General features: G+C 39.2%; 2 protein-coding genes across 3 annotated transcripts in view; both read left to right on the top strand.

The window, feature by feature from the left end:
* gpc6a (glypican 6a) overlaps positions 1-16,278 on the top strand; it is a 238,299-nt gene that overhangs the window by 48,234 nt on the left and 173,787 nt on the right. For both annotated transcript variants that reach the window (XM_033626058.2, XM_033626068.2), the window contains exon 2: positions 5,470-5,628. In XM_033626058.2, the coding sequence (XP_033481949.1) occupies positions 5,470-5,628 (159 nt within the window). The remainder of the gene's footprint in view (positions 1-5,469; positions 5,629-16,278) is intronic.
* LOC144466957 (uncharacterized) lies at positions 7,608-8,397 on the top strand. The gene has a single exon (XM_078174974.1). The coding sequence runs from the start codon at positions 7,660-7,662 to the stop codon at positions 8,284-8,286; it is 627 nt and encodes a 208-aa protein (XP_078031100.1). The 5' UTR covers positions 7,608-7,659; the 3' UTR covers positions 8,287-8,397.

Raw genomic sequence — 16,278 nt, 5'->3', positions numbered from 1 at the left:
TATATTCTGCTGTTCTTTGCTTCAAACCAAGGAAGAAAACTAAATAACCCTAATATCAATTTTTCCCCGTAGTACTGAAAAAAGTATAGAATATTGCTATTTTTTAAGGTATTGTATCGAAGTTAAAGATCTCAGTATTGTAAAATTACTACATGTCATGAGTTAATGGTATGGAACTCCAAATAACCACAGCCTTGCGTAATGACAGCTGCTCTGGCACCATTGGAGGACCTTGCCGATGTGTCAGTGTCTGTGCAATTGTTCTTCTTTGCTGTATTTCTAATTGAGAGTTCTAATAAGCAGTGTAGCAGGAACAACGATCACCATGCACATGCATGTTTGAGAGCATTTCTACATCCATTTATTGCTACATGTAGGAATGGATTTTAGGCTACAACCAGCTCCACAATGATTGAGACTTAGGGTGCTTTCAGACCTAGAGTTGTCTTGCTTTGGTCTAAATCAGGGACTAATTTTGTTACAAAGCTGTATAATTGCCTAGAGTCGGTTCGTGTTCTCACGGCAGCATTTACAAGCGGACCAGATCAAATGTCTGCGTGAGAAAGCTGCTCTTGATTGGTTAGAATTTCCATGCGGGAAAAATCCAGGAAGTAAACGAGCATTGAAGAAGAGTACACTTGCAAGATAAATGTGACACTTTCTAATGTCACAATGGAGGGACAACTACGCAGGTTGATTTTAGCGCTGGTCATCGTGGACTATATTGCTGTCATTGTTCATTTTAGTCAAACCATACAGTTTGAAAACGAGGTGCAGCTCCAACTAGAAAACAATGTTTTGATGCATTGGATGTGCTGAATGTGCATATTAAGGCAGTACAGGAGGAGGTGCACATTAATAATCCTCCAGGACTGTAACATGCTCATGTTTAACCCAAACAATGCGTAATGTGACTGCAGTTGGTTCAGATCGAGGACGGAACACGTTCTCACCACAAATGAACCGCACCAGAGTTGGTTTGTAACTGGACAGAGACCACCTCTTCAAGAAGGTCACATTCCGCTTGTGTTGGTGCACACCCAAGTGCGATTGCCGTGTTCACACCTGCCCAAACGAACTGCACAAGTTTGGCAAACGAACTTGAGTTCAATTGAAACGTACCAAACAGGGCAGGTGTGAAAGCATCCTTAGAAAACAGATGTTTGTTTGGCTTTATTAACGTTTGCATATTTCTGTCTCTGTTTAGTTTCACAACTGTGTGTGCTACGAAGAGTTTGATGCATCTGGCCCCTTTGGACATGACTGTCTCTTCCAAAGGTTTTTTCAGCACTGCCACAAAGTTTGCTTCAGGAATCTGGCGTTATCTGGCTCAAATCATCATTTTCTCTAATCTCACATGTCTCTGCCTGATACTAAAAAGCACACCTGCCTGGTGATGCTGTCATCACATGCTCCAAGATAGAGATTGTGTTAAATGCATGATGGGTTAAGCCTGTCTGTCTGCCTGATAGCGCCGGGCATTGTGGCTGCAGAGCTGAATTTTTTATTTCATCAGACTTCAGAATCTTTTTTTTCCCTCATCCATTTATGTAATCCATGCCCTTTTTCACACTTACACTCTTTATACACAGAGAGGAATCCAGGGATATGAGAGTAACCCTTCATTTTTAATGAGAGGGTTTTTAGATGTGCGAGGTAATTTACTGAATGTTGTCTTTCCAAAAGCAAGGTTGAATACCAAAAGTATTGTTTCACATTTTCTCACTTTCTTAATAATGTCTGCTGCTCTCTGGTGAACTCTCCAGATCTGACAATTTATTTAATAGCCTCCCTCAGATCCAACACTTATGTTTCTGAATCATACAGACAGTTCCTTGCTGAAGTTTATACCATGGTTTACTGTATACACTTTATGTGGACTCATACTGTAAACGTTTGATTCATCCATCAGTCCGACTGCTTTAATTGTCCTTGTGTGCAACTACTCAACTTATGGAGACATCTCAGAGATATTCAAAGGACTGAAACTATTAACTCACCTTGAATAATCCTTTATCCAATCGGTCATGCACCAGAAACATTTCACACTGTTTCTTTGACGCATTTTGAATTGAAGCATCGACACCACATTATATACGAAGAGTGAAGAGTTTACAGTTTTGTACTACCTAACTTCATAAAGGTAACAAACTAAGTATTTTCTGTTTCTTTTTAAAGGAGCTATTTATCTGAATAAAAGGTATTTCATCACTCACCCTTAGCAGTACCTGTTCATGCAGATGATATTGGTTTTTTATATGGTAAGGTTTTGAAATCTCCACCTCTGATCATTCTGCTGCTACACCAGTACATTGGACAGCATTTTGGTTACAGCATGCAAAGAACTGAACAAATTCTATTTAAAAACCAATTAGCAGCAGTTGCCTTTTGATAAACTGAGTCCTCCAGGTTGCATTACCATCATGCAGATCAAGATAATGGATCCAACAACACAATATTTTGTTTACAGCCGGAATGCTCAAAGCAGAGGATCCACTGTCTGCTAGCTAGCTGTCACTGCACCCTGGACGACATTAGGAAGTACAGATTCAACAAGAATTGGTTATTTAAGCAGTGCCTACAAGTCTCCATGTATTTTTTTTCCAAAAAGTTATTCAAACTCTGCACAATGGGAATCAAGACAGTGTAAGCCCACATGCAGAGTGAGAAACACAAAATCGCATAAACAGCAGCAACAACAGAAAACGCTAACCAACAGCAGTTATGTCCCAGTTCAGCTCTTCCCTCATCTCCACTGTGTCTCTTCCCTTGTCTCTGATACCAGCACCAGGGTCAGCAGCAACAGATTTCTCAACATTTGGCTGTACGCCTACACGGAAAGCAGAGGTAGCAAGGTGTCTGAACACGGTGACAAAACAACAACCATATGAGTCAAATGAGGGAGCAGGAGGCCTGGTCGGCACATTGTGCCAGGACTAATTGATAGCTCATGTTTCTTTTATTCAAATTAGGTTATTTTGAAATTGGCCTTAAATTTTTATTGCAGGTGGCTTTATGAAAGTCTTTAAAAGGACTAAATTTAACTTGCCTAATGTTGATGGATCCCTGGTGGTGATAATCCATAGAGCTAGCACTGTGGACTTTTCAAATGGGGAGTACTTTGATATGAAAGTAAGTAACATATCCTGAGTAATAATGTTTTCAGAATGAGATGCTGTTACTTTTGAGGTTGTTTGATTGTTTTGAGGTGACTGCCAAAGTCTCAATGGTGGAAATGTCACAAGCTCAGCAAGTAGCATTGTCAACAAATAACACATAAATATTTTCTTAAATTCTAAAGGCCCAGACACACCAAACTTACTTCAGAGGACTAGCATTGTCTGCATTGCCTGACATCGTTGTGTCTTGGCCAAAAAAGGTGCACATTAACACACCGCAGAGACTACAGCTGATGGTCAGCGAGTACTTACATTATGTTCCTTCCCATACCAGCAGATGGCAGCAGTCTTAAATCCTTATTCAAAAAGGAAAACTGAGAACCATCTTGACAGTAATTAGCCAGTTAGCACATTAACAAAAAATCCAATTTTGAAAGAACAAAGCATATTTACCGTGCGTCAGTGAACAATAGCACAAACTATCACTTAATGTTTCTGCTAAAAAGCGCAATGGCTAAAGAAAAATAATCTTACCTTATGTAACAAGTTTGTTTTGGTCTCACTCCCTCTTGACTTTAGCTCTTTGTTTGCTCACTTCCGTTTCTCTTCTCGTTCTATTCTCGAGTTGAACTGCCTATCAGAGTGATTATTTACACCGACAGGCTCCGCTGTGCTGTAATCAGCCAAATTTAAAAAAAAAAAGCCAACAGGAGCGATGAGGGGCGACGGGTTGGGACACATTGCACCAATGAGGGTGGCAGACGCTCACCAATGGGCCAACTTTGACCGACGACTGAACGTTGGCTTGATGTGTCAAGGCCTTAAGGGAACTAAAATTTTATACTGAGATTGTTTAGATACAAGGGAGCACAGAAGTACATCTTCTGACATTTGAATATTCCTGCTTAAAGCTGCACTAATCAATATTTTTTAATCAACATAATCAAATAAGTGTGGTAAGTGTGGTGTGAAAGGGGTCCCTCATAGAGAAGTATCATCCTACTCCGTGGTTCCCCTCAGCTCTTCAGCACTTTGCTTTATAGTGTCTCTGAGTTCATTGATTTGTTTTGCTGGTCAACAATCTTACTGTGGGTCACAACTCATCCGATTTTAACCACAGTGAAAAAAAAGCTCCATAAACCCACTGAACACTTCCTGCTGAGCACAAAACATCCAGACCAGGTGGTGAACACATTGAAGCATTTAGCAACTAAAGAGCCACATATTTCCTTCAGCAGTTGGTGGAGACCAAAACAGAGCTAAAAGGAGAGTGAAAATTGTAGGAGTGTACCAAATGTCTTTTTTTTTTTAAATTATTATTATTATTATTATTATAATTATCATTTTTACATTTGAAGCCTCTCCTGAGGTTTTTGAATGTCTGACGAGATATTTTTTGACACCATCACAATAAAAAAAATGAATAAACAAAATCCTTGAATTTCAATAAAGTGATTCATGGGATTATAATTAGCCCCTTTTTTAAGTAAAGCAACTTTCTTTTATGAATAAATGTAATTTATGGTGGTATTAGATTGTGAGTGCTCCCTTTGTGTGCAGCTAGTTGGCAAACAGTTTTTTGACCACAGTGAAAATGTTGTTTTTGAGAGGCCAAATGTCAGCAGATATTGGTCGAAGTTTGGCTATTTTGGAAGTGATTACATCTACCTCTCTTCAAAACACTTTTGGACCTTACAATGCTCTGGAGTTACTGGAAATGTTTGAAGTACATGACTTGGAAGCAATCCAACACAGCAGCAATACAGGTGGCCAGAAGCATGCCTCTAAATGGATGCATATGTTGCTTGGTGTCTGGTAGATGTATAAATAAGCTAACACGTTTGTTTATAAGGTGATGCAGATCAATGTGTTTACAGTTGTGCTGGCCCCAAGTGACCAAAAAAAATCAATAAATGCTGTTTTAAGATCAGCTCTAACTGATATCTTTTACTTGGATTAGCCTTCACACTTTCTAGAAACTGATGTGGTTTCTGAATTCACTGCCCTGCATGTGATGAATTTCATACTGTTCTCCATGAGCTCAGTTGCTGTTATTGTGGTGCTTTGGACTGTGATATAAAAGAAATCCTGCACAAGGTGTATGCACTGCTGTATCAACGTTTCTCTCTGTTTCACACGATAGCAGGGTACCGACAAATATTATCCTTCCCCATTTGTTACGGTCTGTCCTTAGTTGATAGCTTTGGTGATGAGAGTCCCAAAATCACAGGAGAGTTTTGATCAAAGACTCGGCTCAGCCTTTTGAAAAACCGAATCCTGTGGCAGTGATGTGTGTAAAAAAAGAAAAGAAAAAAAAAAAACCAGTGCTCTATGTCTCTGTCTCCCTCAGGTGAGCACCTGCGTGTCTGTCCTCAGGGATACACCTGCTGCACATCCGAGATGGAGGACAAACTCAACCAGCAGAGCAAACTGGAGTTCGAGAACTTGGTCGAGGAGAGCAGCCACAATATGAGGACGACATTTGTCTCGAGGCATAAAAAGTTTGATGGTAAGTCTGATTTATCTGTTTGACATGCAGAGAATGACATACATATTAATTTGCATCCCAGACGCTTCCACTTTCAATAAACATATTCCAGACAAGCACTGTCAAACTTGTAAATACAGATTACTGATGCCACGATTAATCATCACGGGCTGTTTAATAAGACGCTGTATGAGCATGTCTCCTCTTCAAACATTTTGGCCCTCTTTCTCACCAGTAAAGTACTTTTTGGAGGAGTTTTCTTTCTTTTGGCTCATACCAGCTACCTTATGAGACCTAACCACAAGTGTGTCTAACTAGTTATCATTTCTGTTGTTCCACTCTCACAAACATATGCTTCTCCTGACTGACTGATGGAGCAGTGTGTTGGCGTTGTGTTCTACTTGTCCCGAAAGAGCCTCTGTGAATTTACTCGCACGTACTGACAGAACAAGACAGCGCTTATGTGGCTTTGTGGTGAAAAACCGTTATTGGCATTCTGTATGCCTGAATGCAAACCTGTCTGTAGAGCTCAAGTCGTGCTGCACAGTATTAGATCAAGGTGCTACAGCGTCTTCGTGCTACTTATACTGTGAGTCATGTATATTCTAGTCCATGGCTCTTTCTCCTCATAATGAATGAGTTGCTTAATTTAAAATTCTATTTTTTATGTAAAGCAAAAGTCTTTCAGGTTCATGTGAACTTCAGTGAAAAGCATCAAAGTGGCTGGTTTTGATCAACGTTTTCCTTGACAGGGAATACCAAATTTGTCGTTCATGCTTTAAAAAAAAAAAAAAAAGAAAAAGAAAATCAGTGAATTGCAGCCGTGACCTTACGTAACAGAAAAATCTCTGAGCCTCTCCTGTCTCTCAGATGTCTGCAAGAAATTGCTATGTGCAGATGGGAGAGGGAATGCAGTTCCTTCAATACCAAAAAAGAGATGCTAATGAATGTTGAATCAGGACATTTTCTGTGGTCCTTGGCAAACAGCATGGCTAAAATCTCACTCATTTTTTTTTCTCTCTTCATGTGATATCAAGTCTGGTACAAACTGAAAAACTGTGTACAGGCACCAGAATGGAAATGGCTGGAATCAGAGAGCTGAACATTTCACCTGGCCAAAAAACACCAAGAATAGTTTCTTTCAAGTGTGTCACCGCTGAGTGTTAAATGATCCATCTGTCAGGTTGGCAGCCAGCTGAGGACAATACCTGCGTGTCCCTGGAACTACAGTAGAGTTGGAATTCAATTGCTGTTTATTTTAATTGGCAAAATTAATTAATCAGTATGATTTTAAAATGGAAGAGATGATTTTCAGTGCTCAGAATGTAGATAATACCAGGGTGACCGCGGGTCCTTAAAAAGTCTTAAATAAATTTTTTCAAATTTAAGGCCTTAAAAAGTATTAAATTGTCTTAAATTCAGATCAGACAGGTCTTAAATGTGCTCACGAAAATTTCTGGTAAGCACGGAATGATCTAAATCTCGCCCCGTCGTTTAGATCACGTGACGCAATGAGTCTGCTGCAGACCCGCAGAAGAAGAAGCGTGTGCTGCATCTTTGCTAGCTAACGTGGCCTTCTTGGTTGCACGAAATGGGAAAATGCCGATTTAATGACAAGTGGCTTGAAAACACAGACTACTCGTCGTGGTTAAGGCCCGTTCATGGAAATGTTTATGAAGCCAACTGCATTATGTGCCGAAGGAATTTCAAACTTGGGACAATGGGAATCAAAGCGGTGGATTCGCATTTGCAGAGCGGGAAGCACAAGGACTATACCAGAGCCCGCCAGCAGACTCTGATTGCCCGTTTCTGCTCCACTCTACCCACCGCCAGCAAGGATGTTACGACCAAGGATGTTACGGTGGGAAATCCACAGCCAACATCGTCATCATCTGACATTCGCACAGCTTGTGGCTCTACGCCAACACTTAGAGCAGAAGTGATCTGGGTGCTGAGGACGGTGACTAGCCATCATTCGTACAGATCAAATGAGGGAATAGAAGACGTGTTCAAGGCCATGTTTCCAGACTCTGTGCTTGTACAGACATTTACATGTGTGAAAAAGCTGAATCCTTCTCTTCTTTCCAACCTGTGCGGACAAGACTGGATGTTTTCCTGCATGGACTCCTCCATCAGTCCTACCCTGAGCTCTGGACTTTCTGCAAGAAACTTCTGCTCCTGTCTCATGGTCAAGCGACAGTTGAGAGGGGCTTTTCTGTAAACAAGGAGGTAGAGGCTGATAACATGCAGGAGGACACAGTTGTTGCTCAGAGAATGATATGTGACTATGTTTCTGTCTGTGGTGGGGTTCTCAAAGTTCCTCTGACAAAGGAGCTCCTGGCAGCTGCAGCCTCAGCAAGGTCTCAGTATCGGCTACACCTGGACCAGGAAAAGAGAAAGAAGGAGAGCGACACACGAAGAGAAAAGAGAAAAGTTGCAGAGGAGTACCTTGAGCAGCTCAAAAAAAAGAAGGTGACACTGAGTGAGGTAGCAAACAGCCTAGAAAAAGATGCAGATAAACTGGCAGAGCAAGCTGAGGGTCACTCAGGCACACTCATGGCCCAGCTAATCACCAAGTCCAACATACTCAGAAAGAGATACAAAGACAAAGTCGCAGAACTGAAAGAGGTTGCGAGAGAGCTGGAAGATAAATCAGCAGAACTCAGGCACATGCCTTGATGTCCAGTCAGACATTTTCTCTTTCCCTTACCTTCCCACCTTCCTCTTTTACCTCACCTCAGAATTCCTGTTTTTCAAATGAAAATTGTGTGTTCACATTGTTATGTCTGAGGTGGGCCTATAGTAGAAATATAAGGTTTCGTTAGCCAGGAGAGAAATTAAGCTGCTATTGTGGGTTGGTCAGTGACAAGTCATATTAGCAAGTAGTATGGTACAGTGGCTTCTTTGCTGGAATTATTTTTGTTGTTATTTATTGATTTTTTTTTTTTCTTCAAAAGACAATTTTATTCTAGTTATTTACATTTTCTCTGTTCTCTTTCCACATTAATAAAAGCCATTGTCTGTGGCTAAACTCATCACTGCCAAAGTGGAGGTTCTCAACACATTGATCATCTGTCTGTTCAGAGTTAAATGAGTCTAGATTATAGTCATTGAACCTGCAGGGACTGATCTTATTCAGACTCATTTTTGCAGAGCTCTGACTCCCATACAAACGCTTGTCCTATAGTGAGGAACAGCTGTGTTGTGGAAAAAGCTTTAATATGAGCTTTTAGTTGTTATCTAGATTGTTATCTTACCTTCTTATTTAGTTCTGTTGCCACTGGCATTTTATGAGACTCTTGTTTAAAGAAAAGACAAAAGAAAGTGAACGAGCCACCAATATCCCCTCATCTATGGATGTCGAAATTTTAAAGAAGATAGTGTCTGATTAAACTGTTGGTCTGAAAGAGGTCAGAAAATGATGAAAAATGTCCGAACAGTGTCCCACAAGCCCAAGGTGACGTCCTTAACACAATCCAAATACAGTCAGTTAAGTCTCATAGAGAGGTACAGAAACCAGAAAATAGTCACATTTAGCTGGAATTAGCGAAATTTTCCTTAATTAAAATAGTGGGTGGCGTAATCGTTATAGCTCTAACTTATTTGGACATGTGTTTTTTTTTTGTATCTTTTTTTTTGTTTTACAGTAGAGATACAAAAATAAACAATGTACTATATCCCCTTCTGTCTTAATTTGCATTTGTTTACTTCAGGTGAGGTAATTCACAAACTTCACCTACTGGCTCAGTTTAAATAACTGTTCTCTTTCCACATTAATAAAAACATTTGAAGGATGTTGTTGAACAACTGATTATTTTCATTTTTCCTAATTGTACATTTTTAACTGACATCAATGCCTTTAATTGTAAAAGAATATATTTTCACTTTGGTCCATATTTCCATCGCAAGTTTGGTCTTAAATTTTTTTTAAGGTGGTATTAAAAAGGTCTTAAAAAGTCTTAAATATAACTTCCTCATACCTGTAGTCACCCTGAATACAGTATATCCTTTCCTGGTGTGCATGTAAATACTTTGCCTTCATTTTCATGGGATGTCAAGACATCGTTATTTTATAGTAAACTCTTTTAAGACCTGCTTCAGCGAAAATCAAGTTTTAACCTTGTTTACATGTCCATATGGACATACCATGAGTGAGACAAGCAGTCATTGCCATGGCTCAGCATCTCAGCTTTGAACTGCAGTTAACCAATGACACTCTCAAAAACACGGAATCAGACTTCCAGGGTTACGTGACAAACTTAAGGAACCACACCTGCCAATTTGGGGTTGGGCTTTCCATATCATTAGCATAATGCAGTGGCAAAACTAGAGGTACCAAAGGAGAACTACTGTAGGTGTAGTTACGTATCGTATTTTGCAAGCTAAGCTTCACTTTCACTTCAACTTGTCAGAGGTCGCGATAGAGAGCATGCTTTATCTAATATTATCAACACAGCTGTTTAATTATGTAGTCAAGCTGAGTCATGTTATCTATTACTGTTTACAAGTAGAGGTTTGTGTGTCTGATGAGCAGAGTCAAAGGTGAGCAGGTAAGCACGAGCTGCAGGCAAATGGCTGAGAGACGGGTTAATTTGTATATTCTGTGAATACTAAATGAGACAAAGATGTAGAGTTACCTCTCAGCCATTTTAAGGCATGAAGGGATTTTTTTCATGACTTTAGACCCGTTTCCGTCAAACACTTTCAGTATGATACCTTTGGAAGCAAAAGTAATCCTTCAGACATGGAACCTAGACCCTAGCTTTTCCACCGCAAACAGTACGGGGTTGTTGTCACTCACTGCTCCATCCAACACTCACTGTATTTCCTCATTATCGGTGACACAGAGGGAAGTCTGCACCTCGTCTATCGTCCACAGAACGAGGCGACACGCCGACTTTTTCAGAACAAAATAAAACAGGCTGCAGTGAGAGTCTCTCTCCATGGGATATTTAAAAATAGCGAGTTTGTGATTTTAGTCCTTCTCAGGCAAATTCATGGGTTTAGTGTTGCCAGAGACCACTGAAACAACGCTTTTTTTTTTCTTCCTTTTTTTCCAGTAAGAATTAGAGTATATGTCGTTCACATAATCACATAATTATATAAATGCTTGAATATCCAGTCATTGCTAAGAGATTGATTGTCATATAAAAAAGAAAGTAATGGTCAAAGTTGTCAAACTGAAATTTAAGGTGTGCTGATGGATTCATGTTGTCAACTCATGCATTGAGTAACATTACAAGTAAACGTTCCACCTTAAAAGTCGGCGGCAGCCGGCCCGGTGAGTTGAATTATTTACAATAATTTTTTTAATTACAATTTACTAATAAACTCTCCATGGTATGAACAGTGGTTACATGAGCCTCAAAACCAGCCACAACTCAGACCTTAGCAGAGCGACCATCCGCTACTGACCAATCAGCGGACTGCAGTGTTCACAGCTCCACCTTTTAGTACCAGATCTGTGTGCCCCACAGATACCCCAACAAGTACCCCAACAGAGGGATGTCCACAAATGGGGACAGTACGTTACAGTACCACAACTTTTCACAGTGGAAACAGAAAAAAGCTTACTGAACTGAACTGAACTGAACTGAATTGAACTGTACTGCTTGGTGGAAATAGGGGTTTTAACTATATGCGTCAGAAGCATTGACTAAGAAAGTTACCACCAAAAAAACAATGTCTGCTGCACCCTGAATAAAATCAGAGATAAAGAGATGGACAGGATCAGTTATTGGACTTGTCCTAAGGATTGGTATCTGGTTTGATCTAGATGTACTGAAATGGATCAGTATCGGCTAAAATAAAGCAGATCAAATTGTGATCCTTTCTTTTCTCTACTCTTTAGTCCAACCAGCCTGCTAGTGTTGCAACACTGCTCTTTTTTTACATCAGCCAATACTGTACAAGCATTTGCTGCATAGAGACACTGAGATTGGCAACAAGCTTGTTAATCTGTTATCTTTCTTCACTCTTCTTCATTAGTATGTGTACAAAACATTCAGGCAGCAGCTTATGCACAGTAGACTTGTTGGTAGCAGGTCATATCAGTGTAATTAACTCCATGTGTAACAGGATGAAAAATCAAACTTGTCTGTTTGGTTAAAGTGCTGTGTCGAGTCGTTGTCTTAACTGGACCAGTGATAGTTTGTGTGGGAAGAAGCCCCACTCTGTAAAGCTGCTGTGCAATCATGAGTGTTTCTGACGTTCCCACAGCTCCAACAGACTGATCCGTCTTCTCTCCAGCCGATCGTGTCACGACAATTTCAGTCACATTCTGTAATTAAACTTTCATTCATATGATATCATTAATTTAAGCTTATAAACTTAATATTTTAGAACCAGGCCTTTCAGCATTTGGATCAAGTAGCTCATGAAAAAAATAAGGTGTGTCAGATTAAGTAGGCTACAGCTGTTCGGTGTGTCAGATGTAGTATATCCAGCCGGTGATTAAGTAAATATAAGTGCAAATATAGTACTGGATTGGACTTGGTATTAGCACCTGCTCAATATTAAAGGACTCAGATTTGGATAAGGGCCAGATAGACGTGATTGAGACATCCCTAAAGGTTACTGTAGTGAGAATAATTCTGTACTGTTCTGTGACCTATTACTGTTCACTTTAATAGTTTGATTTCCTTTTTTTATGTAGTTATGGCAAGATGGCAACCACTATTCTCTCCAATGGAATCTTCATTTCACCACACAGTAAAAGATTATCAGATTGAGTCTATTTAAAGTCAAGCAAATAAGTTACTTTTAAAGGTTATGCTTCGCAAGGCCTCATTACGCCTTGGCTCTAAAACACTTTTCAAAATACTTTTTCACAGTAGACTGCCGTTAGTGTTAGGTGCACTGCTGGAGAACTCAGGATCCTGCAGAAAATGCCAAGATGTGAAAGCACACCATCTTTTGCATTTCTGAAAGCATGTGTGGGAGTTTTGTTTTAGGTGCTCGTTTCAACCCATAATCTTTAAGTTATAAAACTCATGTTTCTGTAGGTTTTCTCCTTCACTTCAGCCAAGCTGGAATAAATGCAGAAAAACTATACTTTTGGCCTTTGGTTTCTGTACAGAAAAATGTTGGTTTCTCAGCCTTTTTTGGCTTGGGTTAAGGTGCTTTATAGCACTGGTGCCACACAAAGGGGTTCTTTAGAAGTTCTCTGGTACTAAACTAAACTAAACTAAGCTACAGAACCAACAGAAAACCTTTCACGTTCCTGTGATTTTAAGATTCTCCACTTAGTTTAGTTCAGGTCGGTTCGGTTAGTTTACTTTAGTTTGGTTTGGTTTGGTTTGGTTCGTTTCGGTTCAGTTTTGTATAGTTTAGTGGAGAAAGAATTTAAAAAAATATATATATGTTAAAATAGCCTACAAACAGTGTATGTCCACCAGTGGCTCTCAACCTTTTTGGCCCCATGCATGCGTAAATATTTGAGGTTTGACAAGGTAATGCAATGTGTTTGTCAGTAAGCAGTTAGTACAGTAATTTGAATTTGTTAAGCCTACAATTTGTAAGAAATGATTAACAGTCATTTATTTAGTGAAAATGTCATTTAGAAGCATATTGACTCGTTCCTGGTATTATCTGGCATCAGTCAAGCCTTAATGACTGTCATCGACCTATCAGCAATAAGATGACATTAACCAATAGCAATGGCCGGAGTTTTTCTGTTGTGTCAGCTCAATTATGCGCAGGGATCCAGTCTAAAGGCCACAAACTTAAATTAATGAACAGGTACAAGAAGAATATGACGGTTTGCTAACAGCTCACAGAGGTTGCATTTAGTTACATTATAATGTGTTCAAGCTCTGTTTAGTAAAAATGAGTATTAGGTGAAGGTAAATTAAAACGTCATCTTGATGTGTCCAAACGAAATCTTTGTGGCAAGAAAGTTAAATAAATACAGTTGTTTTACGGAGAAATTTGTCAATGCTTTCACAGCAGTAAGAAACAGATATTAGATAGGGAATTGTTTTATTTGAAAGGAATTAAATATTAATATATTAATATTAAAGTTTGTTTCATAAATGTGCATGGTTAAATTTGTGCCCATTCAAAGGTAGTGTAATGAAGGGCTTAATGACTTTAAAATAGTCACATATTTTTTATACGTTAGATTTCTGTGTTTCCCTGCCACAAAAGGGGAGTAAATAACAATAATAAAAACACATCTGTATTGGTGTCAGCTATTGGCTAAATTGTTATTTTAAACATCGGTATCGGTATCAGCCCAGAATTTCAAAATTAGGGCATCCCCAATTAGGATCCAAAGAACAACTTTTAGGTATACAGTTAATAAGAAAAGACAAATTTCTAAAATAGACTCATTATTCAAAATGTATGTAATTTATGAGCATTAGATCCTGGTATTGATTACCCTAAAACTATATTTCAAAATATGCAAGAAACTCAAGACAAACCTAATTTAAGGCTATTCTTAGGAATGGATATAATTCATGGGACTAGAAATATATGTCACAATACTACAATTTTACACTTTGATGCAATTAGAGTATTATTATACCTCTTGTGAAACTACAGCAAAAAAAAAAAAAAAGACCCAGGCAGACAAAACAGTATACAATTAAAAACCTGCACTCAGTGCTGGTACAGAAAAGTCCCTGAACACATCCCAACACATTTTTAATGATGTTATTAGTAATTATTTTATCTAATTAATCTGATAGTAGATATGTTTTTTTATAGCTTTGGTACTTTTGATAATATTAAATGTATCAATTATGGAGATCTTACTGTTTTAAACACATGGCGTTGAAAACGTATCACAGAACCAATACTTCTGACACCCAAAGAAAGAACCAATAATTGCAACATAAAAAGTTTCAACTCTTCCTCTGTAAAACTTTTAATTGGTAGCCATAGGTTATGTAAGTGTTGCTGGATTGTTTGAAATGTGCAGTAAAATGCTGAAAAAGCTGGAGTGTATTTTAAAGTATTTTACTCCATTAGCAGCACCATTTCAAAGACGGCGCCTCCAGAACAACGTCCACATATCTGTGCAGTTATATAGTGACACTGGTGACACAAATCACTTATGCTATTCCATCTTCTACACATGCCCATATTGCCAGGCCACTCAACATCACATTCCTTCTCCTTGCGTTAAGCTCCCTCCACCTCATGGGGTTTGAATCATCCCTCATCAATTTTACATGCCCTCATTTCTGTCCCCAGTTATTTATAGGGCCCTATTATGAAAACCTTAACTTACTTTTTGATTACTGACTGCTTCCCCTGGAGGCCTGTGGGTTTTGATGCATTATTGAGCAATCCTGAAGCCATGAATGACTGTTGCACACCAGAATTAAGGTTTGGGTATTCTCAACGTCCAATCATCTGGCCGAGAAATCTTTTCCCCATCTCTCAGTGTGCCTTATATTCTCCCAACGAGACTCAGAGTCCAGTCATATCCCAGTCCAATTGATGCACAGTATGGAGGAAGAAACTCACAACTGACTTTGCAGTGTTGCAACTCTGCATTTCTTCGGCTCAGTGTGGCTACCACTCCCATCAGGTTTGTTTTATTAGTCCCTGAAAGCATTAGTGTTCTCTGCTGTGGCTCAGCGGGTGCCCTGAGGTAACCTGAATTAATGGAAAGAAATGAGATAAATATTTACAGTGTTTATGCGTGTGTGAGAGAGAAGCCTGGAAAGACGGAGAATGAGATAAAGACAGAACCACTGGACGTGTGAAAGAGACAGAGGCGGAGAGAGATGCATCACAAAGATTAATTGCAGTGGATGAACCATGATAAAAGGTTCCTCATGCTCAGTCAAGTGGTTTGAGATGGAAACTGCTATGTAGAGTGGTTTGGGAACAGAGAAGCTGTCAGTTATTTTATTTTGTTTATATATATATATTTTTTTTTTTACATCTCTTGGATTTCTGTTCATATATCACATATTTAAAATGTCACTTTTTTTTAATAGAAAATTATACTAAAGACATGTTTTACAGCCCGTTTTTATTCGCAGGGTGTCAAACACCGCTGCTTTGTCTCACCCATTGCCATGCATGTGATATCAACGTCAAAGGTACCCCGAAGTGTCTTGATGACAGCCACCAGGCTTTCAACTAACTGCAATGTAAATTCATCCATGGCAATACATTCAATGAGAGCACAACTGATGTAGTTTAAAGTGCAAGAAAGTCAGTGTATGAGGTGGATGGGTCAAACAAAGCCAGACTTTGATCCAGGCAATCACAGTTTATGTCTTGGGTGAAACCAAAAGTCGATGTTGTTTTAATGTAACATTCTGCCACTTATGTACCTGCATCCCTTGTGAGGCCAAAGGTCAGTGTTGTTTTGACGTAACGCTATGCAATTTGGGTGCAGTTTTCATGCACTGATATCATTCATGTGATGTATTAACACTGCAGAACGGTTTGTAACAGACATAATTGTTTTAATCCAAAACTGAACTTAACCTTTCTGAACTTAACCAAATAATTTTGTTGGCTTAACCTAACTGCGACTGTTCCAAGACAATAACCACTTGTTTCAAAGTGTTTCAGCTGTGCGTCACAAAGATATACTGAAGGATGGACTGTCAACACTATGGGACACCAAGGGGTGTGACAATTCGTCAGTATTTGACAACCTGCAGTAGGAAATAGAATGGTCAATCTCATCAGTCTTATTCA

This window comes from Epinephelus lanceolatus, chromosome 2, assembly GCF_041903045.1.
Source record: "Epinephelus lanceolatus isolate andai-2023 chromosome 2, ASM4190304v1, whole genome shotgun sequence".
NCBI lineage: Eukaryota > Metazoa > Chordata > Actinopteri > Perciformes > Serranidae > Epinephelus > Epinephelus lanceolatus.
This window is presented reverse-complemented; position numbering and strand designations above follow the sequence as displayed.